The following is a 23,312-nucleotide window of genomic DNA, read 5'->3' as shown; positions in this document are numbered from 1 at the left end:
AATAAAACCTGATGAAACCCGATCATATTCAGTGAGCATAGAGTGAAGACTGTTTGGGGAATGGGAATAGAAGGAGGCAGGGATGGCTGGAGATGCTTCGGTGCCTGTGTTGGAGGGAGAATAGTGCCTCTCCCACATATCTCAAGGCTCATAATATGCAAAGCCTAGCAAGTCATGAGGCAGAAAATCCACTAGTGCCTCTCCCCTCTCAGGGAATAAAAGTGGAATAATAGTTGGACTATTAGATGAGAGGAGATGGCAGCTTCTTCAATGCGGCAATCTACAAGTGCTCCCTGCATCTACATATATCAGCCCTTGTTCTTGTGTGCCTTCAAGTTGTTCCCACCGTAGGGCAAACTCACCATGGGGTTTTTCTGGCAAGATTTGTTCAGAGGAGGTTTACCATGGCCTTCCCCAGCGGCTGAGAGAGGTCACAAAGTGGGTTTTCATGGCCAAGCCATGATTCCAGCCCTGGGCTCCAGAGTTATAGAAAAACAATGATTGCTCATTCTAAACCCCACATCAAAAATAGATGGCGGTTGCACATTTGTAACATATGACTGTGGGAAAGACTGGAGGGGACAGGCAATCCTATGCAGCCCAACACTATGGGTGTTGTCTTGGGAGAAGGGCAAATAAGTCGCAGTAAAGAGGGCCAACGTGGCCTGGTGGTTTGAGCCTTGGACTATGACTCTGGAGACCAGGGTTCGAATCCCAGCTCTGGTGGTACAGTGGTTAAGTGTAGTACAGCCACTTACTCAAAACCATAAGGTTGCAAGTTCAATACCAGGGAAAGGGCTGAAGCTCAACTCAGCCTTGCATCCTTGTGAGGTTGCTAAACTGAGTACCCAGATTGTTGGGGGCAATTAGCTTACACATTGTAAACTGCTTAGGGATAAGTGGCATATATTTGCTAGGGTTAGGGGCACAAGACCCCTGTGAACATGGAAAAACCACAAATGACAAAAACACTATTTTTACCTGAGAGGCCACCCCTCCAGGCATCTCTAGATCTTCCAGTGCAACTCTGTGGTCAACCTCTGACCACAGAACTGGGTTTGAGGAGCTACAAAGGCCCAGTGGAGTGTTCTCTCTAGGTCTTTCAGTGCTACCTTTAGTTAAAGTTGATTAACATTAATCAAATCCGTGAATAATCAAAGCTGCAAATATGGAGGGATGAATGCACTTGCTATTGCTAACGTTGAACTGCAGCTCCCAGAATCCCAGACTATTGGCCCTCATGGCTGAGGCTTCTGGGAGCTGAAGTCCAAAACAAAGGGCACAGTCTACGGACCACCTTAAGGCCACTGTCAGCCAGGAATGACTTGGAGCAGGCCCTCAGCCACAGCCTCCAGCGCCCCCTAGAGGCCAGGCTCGAGAAAGGCGGGAAGGCATCATTACAACAATCTTCTTCCTCAGGGGTCTCCCTCCCTCCGTCTCCTGTTCTCGCGAGACCCCCTCAGGACTAGCAGGGCCCAGTCCTCGCGATACTTCTGGGCCGGCGGTTGGTGGCTGGGGCCGAGGAGAAGGAGGAGGAGGGCGCCATGGAGGGCCCTCTTCCCAGGGAGACCCCTCCGTCTTCCCCTCCGCCGCCGCCGCCTCCGCCTCCGCCTCCTCCGCCCTCCAACCCTGTTCTGCCGGGGAAGCCGCAGCGGGAGGAGAAGAGGGCGGCGCTGAGCAAAGTGAGAGGCCGGAAAGGGGGCGGGGGAGGCGGGGAGCGATGATGCCTTGCTTGCTTGCTTCCTTCCAGCACCAGGGACAGCGGGAGAGGAAGGGGGGGCCTCTTCGGGGCCTTCGGATCAGGGGCTGCATACACACTGGAGAGATAACCCGGTTTGGCACCGCTTTAACTCCAACTCCCAGGATTCCATAGCCTTGAGCCAGATAAAGAGTGGGGCCGCTGCTGGCTGTGTCTGTCCATAGCCTGGCTTCAGGACCCTGGACAGAGGCAGTGGCTGCCTCCTCCAGCTCCTCCGGAGCCCCTGTTACAAGGAGAGGCCCATGGAGTCCCAGCCCTGCCCTTAGTCATGCTGTTGCTGCTGCTGTTCTTGTTTCCTGCCTTCAAGTCATTTCCAGCTTATGGCAACTCTATCGGGGGCTTTCCTGGCAATGCTTATCTAAGGGAGGGGGTCGCCGTTGCCTCTTGAGCCGAGAGAGTGTGACTCGCCCAAAGTGGGTTTCCATGGCCAAGCAGGGATTCAGAGCCTGGTTTCCAGGGTCCTAGTGGTTCGCAAATGGCGGGGCACAAGACTTGGAGGCCCTGATCCCTCCTCTTATAAAATGTTACAATATGGATATGCATTAATGTGCAAATGAAAATACACACACTAATCAAAGAAAATATTTTTATTCGTGTATTGTGTTGAGGGGGCTGTAAAAGGGGGGTCTCGAGATTTAAAATGTACTGCTTTACTACACCACACAAGCTCAGGGGTAAGCAGATGTATATGTCATGCCCATTGATTCAGTGGGTCTGCTGTGGCTGAGACCAGCAATTAGATTTAGGCCTTGGTTATGTGGTGTTGTTGGGGGCACCTTCAAATACTTTCTGATTTATGGTGACCCCGTCATGGAGTTTTCTTGGCAGGATTTGCCTTTGTCTTCCCCTGAAGCTGAGAGAGTTATTTGCTCAAGGTTGCTCAAGGTCCATGGACTTATATTCGTGTCCTGGTGCCCCAGAATCCGGCTTTCAGGTCACTAGTCCATGCAGGCTCTTGGTTATTTACTTTGTTCCTGTCATATTTTTACTGTCCAGGATGGAAAGAAGTTCTTAAGGGATTGTCTACCTGATGTACCAAAAATCATTGGCTGGCTTTGAATGCTAAGCACTTTGGCTTGGGTGAGCAGGATGATGTTCCTGTTCTATCTTGTTTAGCCAAAGGTCTTGGTCTGGATTTAATACTATCTTCATCACATTCACCATTAGAATGGGACCCAAAGGAGAAGGAAGATATTCAAGTGCAGAGTAGAAACAGTGCTATCCAGTTTCAAGGGGAGCAAAACTGTACTGAGGAGAGGCAGTGTGAAAGATAGCACCAAAGGTCAGAGTTTTGAAGCTAGATATTGGTGAGTGCCATAAGACTGGGATATCATTTTGACTGATAAAAATATATAGAACCAAAGCAGCCAACGTGGAAGTTGTAATCCTACAACATGTGGAGCTGAGCCCTGTAGTAAAGTAAGGAATACTTTTGTTCAAGTATAAAATTGAATATTGTGTTTGGTGGCATTGCATGCATTGGAAGAGATACTATGGAGAGCTCTATATCCTCAGTTTCACGTGTGCCATTTTCAGGTAGTTATACGCCGCCTGCCTCCAAGCTTCACCAAGGAGCAGCTGGAGGAACAGCTCCATCCCCTTCCTGCTCATGATTACTTCGAATTCTGTACCTCTGATCCCAGGTGAGGAGAAGTTGCTTACTGTCTCTATGAACAAAAAGGGCATTATATTTGCTCATGTGTCATTCATACCAACGTCCCAAAATTTAGTATAGTATGTTTTTAATACAAATAAAATGATAGAAATGTTTTGGTCCCCAACAATGACAAATAAAATGTTAAACCGTTTTAAAGAAAGGAACGTGTGATATGCAGTTTGGTTTACTGTACTGGTATACATGTGATAGGCATTCATTTCTTCCTGATTATCTGGGAGTGATACACTGGCCATTGATCTCAATATGCAGATCTAAACATCTGTTCTGTATGTTATAAGAACAACTCTTTAGTCTCTATTGTATTTATGGATATGGATATTGTATTTGGAGCTAATTAACTCAAACCTTTCATTAAAGGCTTCTATACACCTGCCACATCTTGTATACTTGTTTCTTTATCTGTGTATTAGCCTTATGCATTAGCCTTGCGTGTATCAGGCTACACACATATCCACAGCTACTCTTGCCTACAGTGGAGAAAGGAAAATGTAGCAGTGCCATGAGCTTTTAACATCTCAGGAGTGCCATCCAGTTTTTTAAAATTTAAGATATTCATATATTTCTTCCAGTCTCAGAGTGGTTTACATAAAATAGTTACATAAAATACTATAATTCATCATGAGATCTCTGGTCTATACTCCTTTCTTGCCTTTTTATCGTGGCATATAAGTCTTTAAAAAGCATATGGGAAGAAGGGTAATGAATGTTGCAGCTTTAGTCCATCAGTCTCATATTATTTTTTCTAGAGGCTGATGGTATAAGTCTCTAAGCCTGTGTGTCTCCATTCTTAGATTTCTGTCAGGATTCATTGTTCTATTACTTAGCATTCTTCTCATTCTCTCTCTCTCTCTCTCTCTTACACTCACCCACCAAAGCTGACCACACCAAAGAGACAGAAAGACCAATAAAGTAGCCAAAATTTGGAAGTTTAATAAGTATGGCTGGAATCTTCTTGGGCATTTATGAATTCATAACCTATAGTTACACACTCATTGCTGTTTCATATTTGCAATTTGTACAGTGGGCTCTTGTTATCCGCTGGGGTTTGGTACCAGGACCCCCTGTGGATAACAAAAACCATGGATGCTTAAGTTCCATTAAATACAATGGAAAAGGAAAATGGTATCTCTTATATATAATGGAAAAAGGTTTGCTGTTTGGATAAGGAGGGCCGACTATAGTGTTAAAGTTCACCAGTCTCCATTTACCAAGCAGCTACTGCTGCAGTCAACGGGAGTCTGTTTCACTGCTGTGATAATGGGTTCCCCCATTATTTGGGTAACACAGCTGAGAGGTATAGTATCTCCTGATGGTAAACAAAGGGTTATTGATATAATGGCTTGAAGTTACATTTATTGAGAGTCAGCATCTCAGAGGAGCAACAGAGCTCATGAGAAACCAGGGAGAATGATGTTTGAGGAAAGTGTGGAAGTTTCAACATGCTTCCAAGCAAGAGGTTATAAAAATTCAGGGTGCTACAAAAAGATAAAGAGACTGACCAACAGAGACTTTGGGACTGATTGAGAGGAGTGTAATGTGGTGGGGTGTTGCCTACCTCACTGTCCCTAGGGAAGCTTGGTCATAGCCTGAGCAAAGGAGTCCAGGCTCCCAGCTTCCCTTGAACATCCAAGACTCAGAACACCCTCTGTCTCTTAAGTAGAATAGAAATGTCCAGCTAATCACATTAGGGCTTACATTTCTTCTAACCTCATCTAAATATGCCTTAGGCTCGAAACAAATGGGATAAATAAGGGGGCTTCTGGACACTTTGGGGGCATGGAGTTTAGATGACACACGCCCCCAAAGTGGCCAGAAGCTGGGCTGAGGCCACACCAAGCCACACCATGCCTAAATCCCCAAGAAGATTCTGGACTATATATTTCCATTTTCAATTTTCATTAATATTCTGTTTTGAGAATCATAATGATCTGATCACATTATCTTGATGATTGGTTTATGAATCTTGATTGCTCATACAGAATTGAAGATGTGACATCATAGTTTTTGCTATGTACCTGGTGGTTATAAGAAGTCCAAAAATTCTGAGAGGCACCAAAGGAATTTTAAAAAACCCACAGATTCAGTTGTTTAAAGAAGGGAATATCTTTATTAGTTTTTGGTGGGTTTTTCAGGCTGTGGCCATGTTCCAGAAAGATTTCTTCCTGACGTTTCGCCAGCATCTGTGGCTGGCATCTTCAGAAAATGTTTGCCTGGAAAGGACTTGCCAGCCATAGATGCTGGTGAAACGTCAGGAAGAAACCTTTCTGGAACATGGCCACATAGCCTGAAAAAAACACAAAAACTATGGATGCTGGCCATGAACGCCTTCGACTTTACATTGAATATCTTTATTCATTATCCTCCAGATCTATTTTTTGAATATGTTGTATTTTATATGTTGTAGTTTTTTTGGGATAACATCCATCCATGCCTCCATTTTAAATATAAATAACAGAAAATATGCATTGTTGTTGCAGTCTTTATCCTCATCTCTACTCAAGAGCATATATCAATTTTAGAAATCCTGATGACATCCTTCTCTTTAGAGATCGTTTTGATGGATATGTCTTCATTGACAATAAAGGTAACCCATTAATTATTAGATTAAGAAATTAAACAGTTGCATGATTACTTCCATTAACCCAAAGGGCTATTGGGTTCATTTATAGTAAACAACAGCTAATCTTGCCATATGATTAAATTGGAAAAAACAAAACAAAACACGGTTGGTAAGTATGTAAAAAGTTCCAGTTATAAGTCAGTCTTGACAAGGGTTCACTATAATTTTGTACATTGTTCTCTGTCTGTACACATACATATGTGTGCAGTCAAAGGTCCAAAGAAATGTGGGTTGGGTTTTTTTGGGGGGGGGGGGGGAAATCTCCAAAATATGTCATGGTTTATGGATTATGTTACAGTAATAGACTCAAGTAAACAAAGGCACGGATGGGTTGTTACTAGTGATTGTCCAGTGTTTTCTCAGAAGCTTAAATTCTGCATAAAGATATAGTTGGCCTTTGGTTGGACGTTTGATAAGGCATTGATTGCATATGTGGGAGCTTGTTTTGCAGATTTCCTTTTCTGTTAAATGGCAGTTTATGATAAATTTAGGGAGTAAATAAAATAAAATGATAAAATGCATACAGGAGTAAAATAACATTTGTACAGCAGTACAAGTCAGGAAGGAGGGAGTCAGGGATCCCAGAATCAGGGTTGAGGATGGGGATCGAGAAAACATTAAAAATAATTTAAAAAGAGTTTATATATTAAATGGGGAAAAAGAGAAGAAATAAAAATTACAAATGTATTCAGGATGGAGATAGAAAGGAGTAATTTTATTTATTATGTTTATTGTATGAATAGTTGTACCTGTATTTTGTTTATATGTGTTTAATGAAAGTTACAAGCTTTTAAAAATAAAAGTAAAAAAAAGAATCCTTCAGTCTCAAAATATATATATTCTTTTACCGTTAATTATTTAACTCATTTGTGATTCCTTCAAGGGTTAGAATATCCTGCTGTGGTTGAGTTTGCACCATTCCAAAAGATTTCTAAAAAGAAGCTGAAGAAGAAAGATGCTAAAGCTGGAAGTATAGAAGATGGTAAATATATTTTCGTCATAAAAATTTTTGTTTATTTGTTTGTATTTAACGTCTTGTAGATACGTGATATTTGATGTAATATATGTTATGCTGTGCTTAATTTTCCTTCCAATATTTTTTGTTTACAGATCCAGAATATAGAAAATTTTTAGAAACTTATTGTGCCGAAGAAGAAAAAATATGTGCCAACCCTGAAACCCTGCTGGGAGAGATTGAGGCAAAAACAAGAGAACTCATTGGTCTGTTAAGCTGATTTTTCCATTCCACAGTTGTCTGTTTCCAAATTATTTTATTTATCCAGTTTATTAATATCTTTAAATTATGAATATTAAATTAAGGCTATGCCTGGTGCCATTGCAGGAGTCCTTATTTGTTTTTTAACTTTAGCTGAAGAGCTCAGCTACAACGCTGGTACTCTGACATGTAGTCAGATAGGTGCATATCTGTGAGGTTGGTCAGATAACTTACCGTGATCTTTTATGGTCGATATCTTTCAGTGGACCTCTCTAGGGAATTATACAGGTTAACTCCAAACCTATTTTATTTCAGGGATAGCATCATGACGTACAAAAGCAGAATTTGTGTGCTGCGCTGACTGCTTTAACACTTCCATACATTTGGAATCATACGTAATCCCAATGAAGAGTGAAAAATACATATCACTCTAACTCAGCATACATGTACAGTGAAGAGAAGATTGCACTTTATTATTTTAACCCTGCTTCCTATGGTATGTCTTTTAACGTTTGGAGTTTTACTAAAAGGGCATTGCGTATTGAATCAACCCAATTAAAATAAATGAAAGAAAGATTAATCCTTCGTGTTCCAAGTGCAGAGTATGGAAGGAGTCAAAATGGTCCCAGCAAATGTAAGCTTTCATTTAGTATCGTAATTAGTGTCTTATATAGAATAAAACATTATGAGTTACTAACCTTTCAATACCAGTTAGTTTGGTTGATTTGGGGGTTGTTGTTGTTCATACCACCAGAAAACAAAATCTTTCATTGGTTTTTAGTTTGTTTCAATTGTTTAAAATTATACATGGATAGGTATATCTTTTCCCGTAATTATGTAATTCTATATTTTTAATAAAAATTGAGAAAGAAATCTTAATAATTTGAACAATCAGTTATGTGCAGTTCTAAACAGAAATTAGATGAAAAGTCATTTTTATTATGCTGCTTTCTTGTTTACATACATGTAAGAGGTTAGCCCTTTTAATTACAGGTTTGGCACTAAAGTTTTTTAGCCTGTGATTCTTCAAGCATATTTTTAAAAAGAGACCACAGCATAAATTCCAACTGCAGTAGACCCATTTAACCCAAGGAGCTGACATAAATGTTGACATCCATAATTTAACACAGCAGAATTTAGAAGAATTATTAAGTTACTAATAATTAATAAATTAAAAATTCTGTCCTAGCTAATTTTAACTAATTATAAATCAGTGTAGAATTGAAGATGGTGTGTTTTCCATGACACTTTGTCTTTGAAAAGGAAGAAACGTTCTGATTAAAACTTTGCAAGACAAGGAAATTGAAATTGAAATTTAATTCCGTGGTTTCCATTATGGTTGTTATTATGTTGGCCAAGATCTATCCTACCTTGTTTTTTCCCATTGATCCTGTATCCTGTCTTTCACCCCTCCCACTGATTTTTATGCTCATTTTACTTAGTTAAAAGAGGAGGGTTTTCACAGGTGATATTATATACTTGTGCAATAATTAGCACTGTGAACTTTTCACAAATGTGCAATGACAAACTTTTGACTATAAACAACAATGGACTTTTCAGGGCCAATCTAAGGGGCCTCAAACAGTAAACAAACAAACAAAACAAAGCCACCAGTCAGGTAGAGGGTGAGACAAAAGCATTTTGCAACACAACCTTTTTGTTCTCAAAAATTTGAAAAGCCATAAAGAAATATTTATTAAAGCACAATAGTAACTTTTATTGTGCTATTCAAACTGGTGGGACATGAGCTATTGATTGCCAGTCCACAGCAAGAAAGAAGCAGTTCTAGTCAATGGTCACAAATACAGTGGTGGTCCCTGGCACCTTGGGGGAACTTTCTTGCTGATTCCCCATGTTAGATAGCTTAAGAAGCACAGGTATACATTGCATTCATTTTATACATTAAATGTGAAGATATATGTGTGTTAATTAATCTGAAACATGTGTCTAGCACATTTGTGGACTTATAAAAAAGAGTGAATGATCTTTCTGTGACAGAATGTGAAAATGCTTTATTACATATGGCCCATATGAAACATTTTTCATTATTGTTTAATAACGTGTTAAATTCTAATGATAACAAAACAAACACATGACAAAATATACTTATATTAGGAATGGAACACTATATATATTACTTTTTTGTGTTTTAGCTAGAAGAACAACACCACTTTTGGAATATATTAAAAATAGAAAATTAGAAAAACAGGTATGTTTGTTTTGGACTACACTTTAAATGTTGTGTTTCAAGTTCTTTTTAATGTTTGTATAAATCTACATTAAACATTTCCAACATTTTAGAGAATCCGAGAAGAGAAAAGGGAAGAACGAAGAAGGAGGGAATCAGAGAAGAAACGGCTAAGAGAGGATGAGAAACGGAAGCGCAGAGAGGAAGAAAGGCGGAAAAGAAAAGAAGCTGAAAAGCAAAAGAAAATTGCTGAAAAAGAAATAAGGATCAAGGTAATGTTGAAACAAAAAAAAATATTATGCTCTCACTAATCTTTCAACTGCACTAAGTTGCAATGTTTGAGTTTAATGTGAATCCTCAACAAGGTGCATACATATGAAAGAAGTCACATTTATTTCTCTGAAGCCTGCTTCCAGATAAGTGGCTAAGTAATTGCATTATTGAGAACAAATTTATTATTAAGTTTTGCCTTGTCATTTATTCCTAAGCTTATCTGAACACTTCCTGATAGGTAGAGTATGGTTAGTTGAACCTGTTTCTTCCAGAGTTTTCAGACTTATGTCTGCCATTGTAAAACAGATGTGCAAGTTACACACATAGAAGCTCAATAATTATCTTTCTGAAAGCCTTGCATTGTACACTTCTCATTTGTCCCTTGTTAGAAATTCTGCAAATTAAAAAGGATTTCATCTGCTATATTGAATTGTACATTGCAGTGCTCAAAACAAGATGATGTCTTACTCTTTTTATTAACTATGGGCTGGTACACACCGCCATAAAGTGGCATGCTCCTGGTGATATTAGGGTTAGGGAGCGTGCACCAACTGCACGGTCCCTAAGCTTGGTACGTGTGGGGGGCACCATTATGCGGTGCTGCCCACACAGTGTGTGTAATGATGACATCATGTATGCAGCGTTATTCAAATGATGTGGTGTGCGTGTGACGTCTCCGTGCTGCTCCAGGCCGCTTACAGCAGCCTGGCAGAGGCACAGAAAGGAGATCCAAAACGGAGCTCCTTTTGGGCCCCTGCATCGTTGGCGTGGCAACCAAATAGCTGCGCCAATAATGTAGAGGAGAAAGGGGCTGCACTGGCCTCCCCTTTTGCCTCTTTAGTGCTAGGGTGTCATTGGTGCCTAAGGCGCAAGAGCACCCCTTTTCCAGGATAATGAGAAGCGGTATTTTGGAAAAACGCCAGATTGGGGCCACAGGGTTGCCAGTGAGGTTGCCCTGGCCCCAATCCAGCACAAAAAGGGGTGATCTGTACCAGGCCAATGTTTATTTTTCACGTTGTTTACTGATTTTCAATTTGAAAAATAATAGTCAAACAAAACTGAAAATATCCCATTAGAATCTTGAATCGTAAGATAAGCTAATTTGAGGCAGTTCACAGAAGGAAAACTTTCTATCCAGTCCTCTCTACCACACTCATTTGCACCCTTGAAAATTCTGAATATGGAACAGGGTGGAGGAAGGGCATGCAGGGACAGGTATGAATTGCCCCAAATTATGCTTGGAACGTAAGGTACATTAATTTAAGGAAGTTCACAGAAGAAAAGTTTATTGTCTGCTCCCTAGGATGCTCATCTTACATAGTTCAGGCCCCTGCTGCCCCTTTGTAGGTGGAGAAAGTAATTTCCCTAATATTAAAAGAAATTATCTTAGGATTCAAGTGATGATCAAGAAATACAAAAGAAAATAAAAATGGAATACTAAATAACAAAGGGTGGAATAGTATTGCGGCATTGTGTGCTGACAAGTGAGTTTGAGTCTGGGAAATAGAACTGCAAAGATGCATGACATCCGTATCCAGTGATGGGCAGTTGTTACATAACCATGTAGTCCAAGCCAGCAAAAGGACCCATGCACAATGGGACCAAAGCAAATAGGGATTGATGGCCTATGGTCCTAATGTGCATTGGGCTGATGATGCACATCGAACACTCCAGTGTGCATCAGGTACTCTTGCTGGTGTCCTGGTACACATATTCACAATTCAGTAACTAGATTTCTTAGCTCCTCTGCTACTTCATTAAGTGCATGCATATCTATGTTGAGTGAAGATCGTACAGGATTCTGGCTGAAGGATATAAAAATATCTTTAAAATAACAAGTCAAGTAAGAAAAAATACAAATAATAAAAAACTGAAATCACTTACAAGTATGCTTCCTTCTTAAATTTCTTTAACATCAGTAGGGACAATTCACTGGGACAGCATTCCATCTCAATTATGCCAAATGAGTAATTCCTCTTATAAAACTTTCTAAACACTGGACAGTGCATTATTTTAAAGAATATGATCAACTAGGAAAATAAGGTAACCTGCTAAAAATAAGAGAGTAATTTTACTTGATTATATGAAATTCATTTATATATTTCACTTAATTTGGATTTTGAAGCTCAGCTGACTGACAATTTCATCTATCAGAGAATAGGTAAAAACCTGGATGTGGCTATATTAAACTTTTATGAACAAGCACAGGTCTTACTCATGTTTTTCTTGGATTTTCTGCATTCAGGCTCCCAGCAGCTGAACAGAGAACATGCTAGGCAAGATCTGTCCAAAGCTAAATTATCTTAAAGCCTATTACTTTCAGTGGAAGAGATCTGAGTTTGTACTCAATTGTCTCATTGAAATCAGGCAGATGGAAATAATGAATTGTGGCTGGCTACTGGCTACTTTAAAAAAAAAAGGTTGTGAGAAGAACCCTATTCTATGGGCAGAAAGACTACCACCTCTAATGTCCACTCTAATTGCAGTTGACATTGCAAAGTTGTCTTCTGTCTCGAGGGGCACAGCCTACAACTGATTAGTGACTCTGCTTTGCCTAGGACAAGGATGGTCAAGGACTGAGGGAGCAGGAATCCATTTTGCAGCATTTTCAGCACTGCCAGAACCCCATCACTTTCTAGTTGCCTTCAGAGTGGTTTTGATTCTGTTCTGCTCTTTTGGGAATGAGTGGTGAACTATATTTATAAGCTTATCACTTAGCATTTTAAACTGGCTCCAGCCTCCCGGGCTGGAGCTGGGATGTACAATGGAGGTGGGGATTATCACATGCTAAATTGCCGGTCACCATCAACCTGGGTCCCAGCTGTGCTCCGCCCGCACTTTTTAGAAGTCAGGAAGCTTTCCTTGGAAGCATAAGAGCAGTTGTGAACTTTGCACTTATTTTCTGGGCAGGGACGACATCCATGGGACATGTAATTACAGAATTTTACAGAGTAAATTTATTCAGGTAGTTACTGTTAGGCAGGAGAATCTGTAGGAAGGTTGCTCATCTTTGTGGGAGGCAAGAGAAAAGTGGTTGAAAAGTTCTGAGCATGATTTTGTGACATGTGATAGTGGATGTGGCCTATCTGTCTTGCCCTTCACCGTGTAATGACATATGCAGGCAGATAATGGTCTATGAACCAAAACAGACAACCCGGTAAAGCTGCCTTCCGGGCAGCATGGGGCCGTGGCATTTAGATGTTGCATGCTTTCAAGACGTTTTGAAGCTGCCCAGCTGTTTAGATGTGGGCCACTTCAAGACGCTCCAGCAGCACACCGTTTATCTGCTGCATGCCACCGTAGTAGCTTGTAAGCAGCTTCAAAACTCTGTGGAGTGGGGAAAAGCCAGCTTTTTGCCAACCCAAAAAGGAGTGGATCTTTGCCTCTTTTTTTGGCCAGCATCAAGGAGGATTGGGACTGTGGTGTGTACTTGCCATGGCCCCAATTTGGCTTCGGTGGGGTGGCTGATTGCACTTTACTGAACTAAAGTTCAGTATCTTAAAATGATTCATAGTAAGTGAATGATGTGAGACGTTCAACAAGACTTCTGCAACCTATCACTTTTTCCATTCTTCTCTCTAAAAAGGGCAGATAAGCATTCTTCTGGGGTACTGGCCACCCCTGCCTCCAATCTACCATTCTGAGCAGGCTGGGGTGGTTTCCAGTGTGTTATTTGTGAACTCTAGGACATAAATTCTGGGGACTGATTCAAAGAGCTGAAGACCACCCTTTAAAATCCTGAGTGGCTTGGCGTACACATTCCTGAAGAACTATTTTCTTCCTATAGAATTCTACTTGTATTTTATGATCAGCAGATAAGGCCCTTTTCAAAGTATTTGCTGCATAATATGTGATAAATATGGAGGGAGAGAATGCCTTCTCTTTTATGTCCCATTTCTAAGACACTGCCTCTACAGAGCAATGACTGATGCTGACTTTGCGATCTTTTTAGTACCAGCTTAAAACATCTGTTTGCTCAGACATTTTAAGTCACTGTTTACTGTATATTTAGCGTACCTTTATGTCTTTATTGTATTTTATGATTGTACAATTATTAATGTTTATACTTATTGTTCAGTGTCATGGTATCTATTCAGTGGGAAAGCAACGTATATTTTAATGAACAAAATAAAATATTCCTTAGCTTCTTAAGAAGCCAGAGAAAGGAGATGAGCTAACCACGGAAAAACACAGAGAGAAAGAAAAAGTTGAAATTGAAGACAGCAAATGGGAGAAGTCACCAGGACATGGGAGTATAAAATCCAAGCCACTGGAAGGTTCACTAAAGGAAATTAAGGAAAAGTAAGTAGCAGCTTATCTTGAAGCCTGAGTTACATTTTCAAGGCAGTTTAAATAAAAGAATTGCTTTGACCTATTGTGGAACAAATTAAAGCATAATTCCTTGATAATTCTTTTGTATACCGAAGAATAATTTTCTATGCCTGGAACTAAAGTCTTATGAATTGCAATGATGAAGCAGTCATTATCTTGTTCTTATGAGTTACATAGACTGTACTAATTATGAGAATGTATCACATGATAATCAGTTTTTGATGGTTGAATATGTGCTAAAGGTAAAGGTAGTCCCTTAACATGAACATCTAGTCATAACCAACTGTAGGGGACGGTGCTCATTTCACTATGCTGAAGAGCCAGAGTTGTCCACGGACTGCTCTGGTGGTCACGTGGCCAGCATGCCTGTGCTAAATGCTGTTACCTTCCCACCAAAGTGGTACCTATTTATCTGCTTGCATTTGAATGCTTTCAAACTGCTAAGTTGGCAGAAGCTGAGACTAGTGACAGGAGCTCATCCCATCATGCAGCATTTGGGTCTTAAACTGCCAACTCTCCGATCTTCCGATAGTCGGAATTGGCATCACTAAGCCACTGCATCCCCCTGAATATGTGCTAGCTTGTATCTTAGTTTGTGAACCAAATCCACTGAAAATATATTTGAAAGTTTATCTGTGACATTTGATCTGTGATCATAGAATCATAGAATCATTGAGTTGGAAGAGACAGCAAGGGCCATCCAGTCCAATCCCCTGCCATGCAAGAGATCTAAATCAAAGCATCCTCGACAGATGGCCATCCAGCCTCTGTTTAAAGACCTCTAAGGAAGGAGTTTCCCCTACACTCTGAGGGAGTTTGTTCCACTGTTGAACAGCCCTGACTGTCAGGAAGTTCCTCCTAATGTTGAGGTGGAATCTCTTGTCCTGGAGCTTGCATCCATTGTTCCGGGTACTAGTCTGTGGAGCAGCAGAAAACAAACTAGCTCCCTCCTCAATGTGACATCCCTTCAAGTATTTAAACAGGGCTGTCATATCACCCCTTAACCTTCTCTTCTCCAGACTAAACATCCCCAGCTCCTTAAGTCGTTCCTCATAGGGCATAGTTTCCAGACTCTTCACCATTTTGGTTGCCCTCCTTTGGACATGCTCAACATCCTTTTTAAATTGTGGTGCCCAGAACTGGACACAATATTCTAGGTGGGCCTGACCAGAGCAGAATAGAGTGGCACTATTACTTCTCTTGATCTAGACACTATACTTCTATTGATGCAGCCTAAAATCACATTGGCCTTGTTAGCTGCCGCATCGCACTGTTGACTCATGTTCAATTTGTGGTCTGCTTGGACTCCCACATCCCTTTCACATGTAGTCTCGTTCCCCCAGGTGTCACCCATCCTATATCTGTGCATTTCATTTTTCCGCCCTCAGTGCAGTACCTTACATTTCTCTGTGTTGAAATTCATTTTGTTAGCTTTGGCCCAGCTTTCTAATCTATTCAGGTCATTCCGAATTTTGATCCTGTCCTCAGGGGTATTAAGTACTCCTCCTAATTTGGTGTCATCTGCAAATTTGATAAGTATACTCCAATTCTGTCATCCAATTCATTTTTAAATAGGTTGAATAGCACTGGGCCCAGGACAGAGCCCTGTGGGACCCCACTGGTCACTTCTCTCCAGGATGAAAAGGAGCCATTGTTGAGCACCCTTTGGGTTCAGCTGGACAACCAATTACAAATCCATGTAACAGTTACATTGTCTAGCCTACATTGTACTAGCTTGTTTGCAAGAATGTCATGAGGAACCCTGTCAAAAGCCTTACTGAAATCTAGATATACTATATCCACAGCATTCCCTTCATCTAACACAGGGGTAGGCAACCCTTTTGAGCCGGGGGCCGGGTTGCTGTCCCTCAGACAACTGGGGGGCCGAAGCCAAAAAATAAAAATTTTTTAAAAATTTTAAAAATTAAATAAATAAATAAACCGGCACAAATGTAGGACAAATTTTTCAAATGGAGGGCACTTTTTAAATAAAAATGGAGGACATGCGAAAAAATTTGCTGATTTTTTTAAAAATGTTAAGATAAATGCATGTTTCTGAGACTTCTATAGATAATTGCCCCACCTTGCCCCTCGTGTGAGACGCCAAAGGCCCCGGTGGCAATCGGCGGCAGGACCGGGCTGGGGCCGGTCCCAAGGCCTTGCCGGGCCGCATTCGGCCCACGGGCCGCAGGTTGCCTACCCCTGAAACAAGCTGGTAATTTTATCAAAAAAGAGAGATTAGATTTGTCTGGCATGACTTCTTTCTCTGAAACCCATGTTGACTTTTTGTGATTATGGTATTGCTTTCTAAATGTTCACAGACTTTCCTGGTAAAGATGTCAGACTAACTGGATGATAATTGTTGGGATCTTCTTTTTTTCCCTTTTTTGAAGATGGGGACAACGTTTGTCCTCCTCCAGTCTGCTGGCACTTCTCCTGTTCTCCAGGAGTTCTCAAAGATTAATGCCAATGGCTCCAATATTACATTTGCCTGTTCTTTTAATACCCTTGGATGTAGTTCATCTGGTCCTGGAGATTTATATTTGTTTAGATTAACCAGATATTCCTGTACTATCTCTTTACTTATTCTGTGCTGAAATTCTCCTATTCTGTCCTCTGCTCCATTATCCTCAGGTTGAGCACCCTTTTCCTTTTCTGAGAAGACTTGAGGTAAAGAAGATGTTGAGTAATTCTGCCTTTTCTCTGTCCCGTTAGCATTTTGCCATCTTCTCCATGCAGTGGCCCTACCGTTTCCTTCTTCTTCCTTTTGCTGCGGACATATCCAAAAAAGCCCTTTTTGTTGTTCTTAACCTCTTTAGCAAGCCTGAGTTCATTTTGTACTTTAGCTTTTCTGACTTTACCCCTACACATGCCTGCCATTTCTTTTAATTCCTCTTTGGTGATTTCCCCCTTTTTCCATTTCTTATACATGCTCCGTTTAAAACTTAGCTCAGTTGAAAGTTCCTTAGTCATCCATCCTGGTTTCTTGAGGCATCTCCTATTTTTCTTCCTTACTGGAACTGTTTGAAATTATGCCTTCAGTATTTCCCCCTTGAGAAATGTCTAGAATGCATGTCTGACTATGCCTGGCTTCTCCTTTCCATTGTATAACAAACATGGTCACTTCCACCTAAGGATCCCACCACTTACACTCCATTAATAAGGTCATCTCTGTTGGTTAGGATCAGATCTAAAATAGCTGATCCCCTTGTTGCCTTGTCCACCTTTTGGACAGTGAAATTATCTCCAAGGCAAGTGAGGAATTTGTTAGACCTTGAGGATTTGGCTGAGTTTGACTTCCAGCAAATATCAGGATAGTTGAAGTCACCCATCACTACTACATCTCTCCCTGAGTGTGTGTTCATCTGTTTTAGAAAGGTATCATCCAGTTCCTCCATCTGACTTGGGGGTCTGTAGTAGATTCCCACAATAACATCCCTGTTGTTCCCCTCCCCTTTAATTTGTATCCAGATGCTCTCCACCTGGCTTCCAGGATTCATGTCCTGGATCTCTTCACTAGTGTAAATGTCCCTGACATATAAGGCTTTTCCTCCTCCTTTCCTGTTTGGCCTGTTTCTCTTGAAAAGGTTATACCCCTCTATTTCTACATTCCAATCATGAGACTCATCCCACCAGGTTTCAGTGATGCCTATTATATCATATTTGCTTTGTTGTGCTAGGAGTTGAAGTTCATCTTGCTTATTCCCCATGCTCTGTGCATTAGTGTAAAGACATCTCCTCATTCATGCACATAAATCACCAGTTGATGTTGAAACCATCAAGGTATGAGTACATATATATGAATCCATGTTAAACAGTAGTCTGCTTGATAGCTTTAGCACGTGTGATAGCCCATGACCAGAGTTGAAAAGTTACTTTTAAGAAGACTGAATATAATGACATATTGGATCTATTGATAACTGAGTAGAAATACAACAATGTTCTGGGCCATTCCTTAAAAGTAATATTCCAAAATTCTGGACCTGAGATTTACTCTGTAAATCTCATTCTTTTTTCCCCCCTTAACTGAATGTAAAATTGGTTATTGCATTCATCAAAACCTTCTCCTTCATTATTATTAATTGTAAAAACAGGAATTACAACACAAAACTACACCTGCTTATACAAAAGTAAATCCCATTTGAAGGTATGCATACCTGTACCTCTTATCAAGGAGTAAGTCCACTGGAGTACACAAAAGTTGCATTTGAATAGAATTACAATGTGAATATAGTTGGTTCTACTCTAATAAAACTTGTAATCAACTTTGGTTGATACGCCAGCTGCGACCCTACCTGGGCCAAAGGGACCTTGAAATGGTGGTACATGCTCTGGTAACCTCTCATTTGGATTTCTGTAATGTGCTCTACATGGGGCAACCCTTGTACCAAACTCAGAAGCTTCAATTAGTACAAAACATGGCCACCAGATTGGTCACCAGTCGTTCCAGGTTTGACCACATAACACCAATCTTAAAAGAACTTCACTGGCTCCCTATTTGCTTCCGAGCGCAATACAAGGTGTTGCTGAAAAGGTCCTCTGAGAGGTAGTAACATATCTTGAAGTAGGGACTTCGAGTAAGTTCTTCCTGGTTGTTCGGAGAGTGCGGGGTGGATTATATGGGGAGATGTGGTCCTTCAAGCCCAAGCCATGTAGGGCTTTAAGCCCTACATGGCTTGGGCTTGAAGGACCACATCTCCCCATATAATCCACCCCGCACTCTCCGAACAACCAGGAAGAACTTACTCGAAGTCCCTACTTCAAGATATGTTACTACCTCTCAGAGGACCTTTTCAGTAAAAGCCCCCAAGCATTGGAATAGTCTTCCCGAGGAGCTCTGTCTCATTACCTCCCTTGAACTGTTTAAAAAGAGACTTAAAACCTTTCTCTTTAACCAAGCTTTCCCCCATGTACACTGAAGTTATGTTCGATCCCCTTCTCCCTCTCACTTACATACACCTATGAATTGGATTTTAATTGTATATTATAATTAATGTAATGTGGTTTTAATTTTATGTTGTTTTAATAATTTTACTATGTACACCGCTTTGATCACTGTGGAAAAGCAGTATAGAAATAAATTTTTATTAATACCTCTATATGATTTAAGAGCTTTATTTGGCATTGTATATTTCATAATTTGAGTTTTAAGTAATTGTTTTTTCAAGTTTGGACTGTTAATGTTATAAACACAGGTCACAAAATGATAGTGATAAAGAGCAAAGAGATTCAGACAGAAGATTCCGTGAAAAAGAACCTGAGAGACAAAGGTATCGGTTGGAAGATGGCCGAAAGCACAGAACTCACTATGAATTTGACAAGTTTGTGAGAAGGAATGATGATGAGGTGAAGTGGGGAAAAGGATACAACCAAGATCGAGGGAAGAAAGTCAACTACAACTACAGCTTCACTGTGGACACAGTAGACAAACTGGGTAAAGAGGACAAGTGTGATGACATGGCATCCAAAAAGGAGCGCATAAGAAATAAGGTTCTTTTATTCATTTAGGATAATCTTTCATTAGTAAAATTACTTCAGGGGCCATGCAGGATTTGCTTGATCAGCATTAATTTTTTAAAGAGTTTGATTTTCAGTAATATGAAAATCTCTGTACTTTGTGCAGCAAAAGCAGTTACAATGATTTGAATTGGTATTTGCTTTTATGAAGCACTTTTAATAGGATTCTGGTTTTTAAAGATTTGCTCATCAAGTTTAATAAATACATAAGAGAAAATCTGTACCTTCCATAGGCAACCTATCATCTAATCTACTCTAGAAAAAAGTCAAATCATATGTCCTAGTACATTAGTACTATGTGAAACACTAGCCAAAAGAGATTCTAATTAGCACTAATGTTGGTGTTGGCCAAGTAATAGACCAGAAACACAGCCATGACCTCAATTGAATACCAGAGCAAGTTATGTTAAAAAAGAGCATTTCCAAAAAACAATTTGATAGCAGTAGCTGTTGGTAATATATACATAATCCAGAAGATTTGTATTTTCCATAGGTATTGTTCTTGTCCTTGGTCCTATATAGTCATGTGTAGCTTCAGTGGTACAAAAAGCAGCTTGTACAGACACAGCAATGTCCTTTGTGGGACTGACAACTCTGCTTTGCTGCTTGCCAGCTGGAGCCCTATCAAAAAGATAATACTGGTTTTTTTTTAGAGATGGGCAGTTCTATCTAAGCATGTTTACAGAGAAGCACATCCCACTGATTTCTGTGAGGCCAGCTCCTCAATAAGTGTATTGAAAATTGCAACAATAGTGTTTGGACAGCATAGTTTACTATATGTCTTCTCAGCTGTAAAATCCTTTAGGACTGCATGTAAGTGTTGCTGCTTTGCTACATATGGATATTGTCAATCCATGATGTCATAGACCTTGCTTCACTAGCAAAATGCTATATTGTTCTGCTAAAAATGTATTTCAGTCTGAAAAACTATTATACTCGTGTTACATATTTAGCCAGAATCCCCCTAATTTGCTTCAGATACTTGGCTCTCAGGAGCAAAAAGTGAAATAATAAATGTGAGACTATCATTATCTAATTTTCCTCTATCTTTTTAAATGTAAAAGCCATTTGTCAAAAGGTCTTCCTGTTTGTAACACTCAGTGAAGACAGTTTTGAGATCTCCTGTGTGGATAAAATATTTTTCTAAAAGTCTTAATCCTCTATTTGTTTTTTCTTGCACAGGACCGGCCAGCCATGCAGCTATACCAGCCAGGAGTTCGCATTCGAACACATACGGGGTCTTCAAATAGGTCCTATGACTGTGCTGAGAAATATTCCGAAGAGGCTTATGACAGAAAGTATGAGGCAGACAATTCACCTGGAGGCGGTTCTGAGAAGAGTGAAGATGCAGAATAAAACAACATGGAGAAAAACTTAAATATTAAGATTTAGTTCCCCTCTACAAATTCTATGTTCTCAGAGCTGGACTAGCATTATTATTACAGGCTTTAGCAGTAATTTGGGCCACATGTCCAAATGTAGTTTACTTTATGTGGTAGGTGAAGGATTTGTTAAGTGTAATGCAAAATGAGAAGCACATTTGTTCTGTTTAATGCTGTGAATATTCTCTATGCATGTGAAAACAATTTTCATTTCCACCATACAAATAGATGCATATTTGTATGTTATGATAATAATCATTTAACTATTATCCATTAGGGTGAATTTTATAAGCATTATTGCTGACATACTACACAATCAAATAGGTCCTTCAATGCATAATGGACGTCATGTGTTCATATGTGTAGACTTGAGATGGAGAAAGAGTATGAATACAACCAACTGATATATACAGAATGCAGAATTTGAATGTTTCTGATAACTCCTAATATATTTTCAAGTTTGAGTTTTGTATAAAACACTTCAGAAAATATTATAGCTCTTTCACTCAGTTAAATGAGAATAATATTTTAAAGTGTATTTCCATCAGTTCTGAGGCATTATTAATGTCTTCTATAAATTGCATTAACTACAGAGGTCCTAGTAAGACCATAGGAACAAGGCATTATACATGATAAGAACAAGGTACCATAACTGTTTTTATATCAGTGAAGAGTTAAAAAAGACACAAACAACATTTCCCCCAGTCCAGTAATGAGTGCATAGTATAGGCCCAAATTAGTAAGTGCATAATGAACTATAGCAACTGAGACCATCTTTTTATTGGAATGAATCACATGCTTGTAGTTAAGATAATATTTCAATTATTATGGCAGGGCTGTACTCCAACTTAATAGAGGATCTTGGGTGGTTAAAAGGTACTTTACAGAATGAGATTCATAATTTGCACATTTATGCCCACTGTCTGCACATTGAGTTCCTGCCCCCATCATATGCTGCTTAGGGCATAGAGGATTTCCCTTTATTTTCAGCTTCCTGGGGTCATTTTAGGCCCATAAGAGACCTTTCTTTAAAAAAAAGAAGTGATCTGAAAATGAATATCTGGTTTACTAAGCCTAAAATGGTTCAGGAGGCAAAAACTTGAAAACATTGTCCCATACACTCACTGAGGAGTGCTGGTGGTCATTTGGAAGCAAAAAAAACATTTTGGAGTGCATTTTAGAGGCTTTATGCAGCCCATGGGTCAGCCTTTTCCCACTTCTCATTTAAAACATAGCCTGTGGGCATAGAAGGGGTATGCTTGACTCTTCCTAGTTGTAGCATCTGTTCCCCCCCCCCCCAAGTCAGATCTGTCCATCTCAGAGCTGCCCCAGAGAGCTGGGGTAGAGGGGAAAGTGTGGGCAAGTGAATGATCAGCATCACTTTCTTACTAGGAATACAGTGGCAATGTATGTCTACCACTATCATACTAAATTTGCTGTTCAGTTTGCTAGTCCATCGGGTAAGTGTCAATACATTTACTTTTGATTTATTTTATTTTGGTTTCTGAGCTGCTTCTCCCTGTAAGAGAGAATGTTCAAACTGGGGAAAAGGCTAAAAAGTAATGCATTTCATGAAATAGCATTTTAAATGATTTTGTCACTTTTTATATGTGATTTTAGCAATGTTTTGTATGTTAGAATTTCATAAAATATGTTTTTACATGTCACCAGTGGAAATGAAATGTTGATATGTAAATGAGCAATGGAACAGAATATTTCTGAGGGAGAACCAACTATGGTAGTTCTCTCTATTTACTGTGATAGCTGAAAATGCTTCTGTTATAGCCATTTGTGTTTTTCTAGTATCTTTAATAAGCAACTGAACATGCCATGAGGACAGTGCATCACTTTGATATTGCTGACTTTTTGTTTGTTTGTCTAAAACACATAACTTATTTTACTACTTTTTTACATCATGTCTTTACTTTTTATTACTAATCGTACTATCAACATTCAATTGTTTTAATGTAAATAAAAATGATCTTCTGGAATTTGAGCCACTGGAAGATTAAACTAAAATATGATCATCTGAGAAATGCTTGTTGTGCAACCAAAACAGCTATAAAAAACAATTAATGATTAGCAATATCTAGCAGCAGGTTCAAAAGTGGTGGGTTGATTAGACACATATATTTGAGCATATGTTCAACTACCTACATAGTCTCAGATTTCTAGAGGAAGTCTTCAGTTTCAACTGTTCTCCCTTTGCTTCCTGTCTGATGCCATACTTGGTTTTAATCCCATTCCTTCAACTCATCTACAGAGTTAGGTTTCCATATGTGCAGCCAGTACAGATGTAGATGGATATATGAATCAGCATCATGAAACTCACTTGAGTCTGAGCAAG

General features: G+C 39.8%; 1 protein-coding gene across 2 annotated transcripts; it reads left to right on the top strand.

The window, feature by feature from the left end:
- Nucleotides 1-1,494: 1,494 nt before the first annotated feature.
- Nucleotides 1,495-22,997, top strand: UPF3A (UPF3A regulator of nonsense mediated mRNA decay). 2 transcript variants are annotated; one of them, XM_042460346.1, is made up of 10 exons: nt 1,495-1,682; nt 3,296-3,402; nt 5,915-6,021; nt 6,941-7,039; nt 7,168-7,278; nt 9,427-9,482; nt 9,575-9,733; nt 13,879-14,036; nt 19,262-19,556; nt 20,766-22,997. In XM_042460346.1, exons 1-10 carry the CDS (start codon nt 1,545-1,547, stop codon nt 20,937-20,939), a joined length of 1,404 nt encoding a protein of 467 aa, XP_042316280.1. In that variant the 5' UTR covers nt 1,495-1,544; the 3' UTR covers nt 20,940-22,997. The 2 variants fall into 2 exon arrangements, with proteins under 2 accessions (XP_042316280.1, XP_042316281.1); XM_042460347.1 differs by having other exon boundaries at nt 1,496-1,682; nt 19,262-19,500.
- The last annotated feature ends 315 nt before the right edge of the window (nt 22,998-23,312 follow it).

The sequence above is a fragment of the Sceloporus undulatus genome, chromosome 3 (assembly GCF_019175285.1).
Source record: "Sceloporus undulatus isolate JIND9_A2432 ecotype Alabama chromosome 3, SceUnd_v1.1, whole genome shotgun sequence".
NCBI classification, from domain to species: Eukaryota; Metazoa; Chordata; class Lepidosauria; order Squamata; family Phrynosomatidae; genus Sceloporus; species Sceloporus undulatus.
The sequence above is the reverse complement of the archived record's forward strand: the minus strand, read 5'-3'. Positions and strand labels throughout refer to the sequence as shown.

Coding starts and splice junctions, on each gene's coding strand:
- UPF3A (XM_042460346.1), top strand. CDS start 1,545: ATGGAGGGCCCTCTTCCCAGGGAGACCCCTCCGTCTTCCCCTCCGCCG. Junction 6,022..6,940: donor TGTCTTCATTGACAATAAAG/GTAACCCATTAA, acceptor GATTCCTTCAAG/GGTTAGAATATCCTGCTGTG. Junction 9,734..13,878: donor AAAAAGAAATAAGGATCAAG/GTAATGTTGAAA, acceptor AATATTCCTTAG/CTTCTTAAGAAGCCAGAGAA.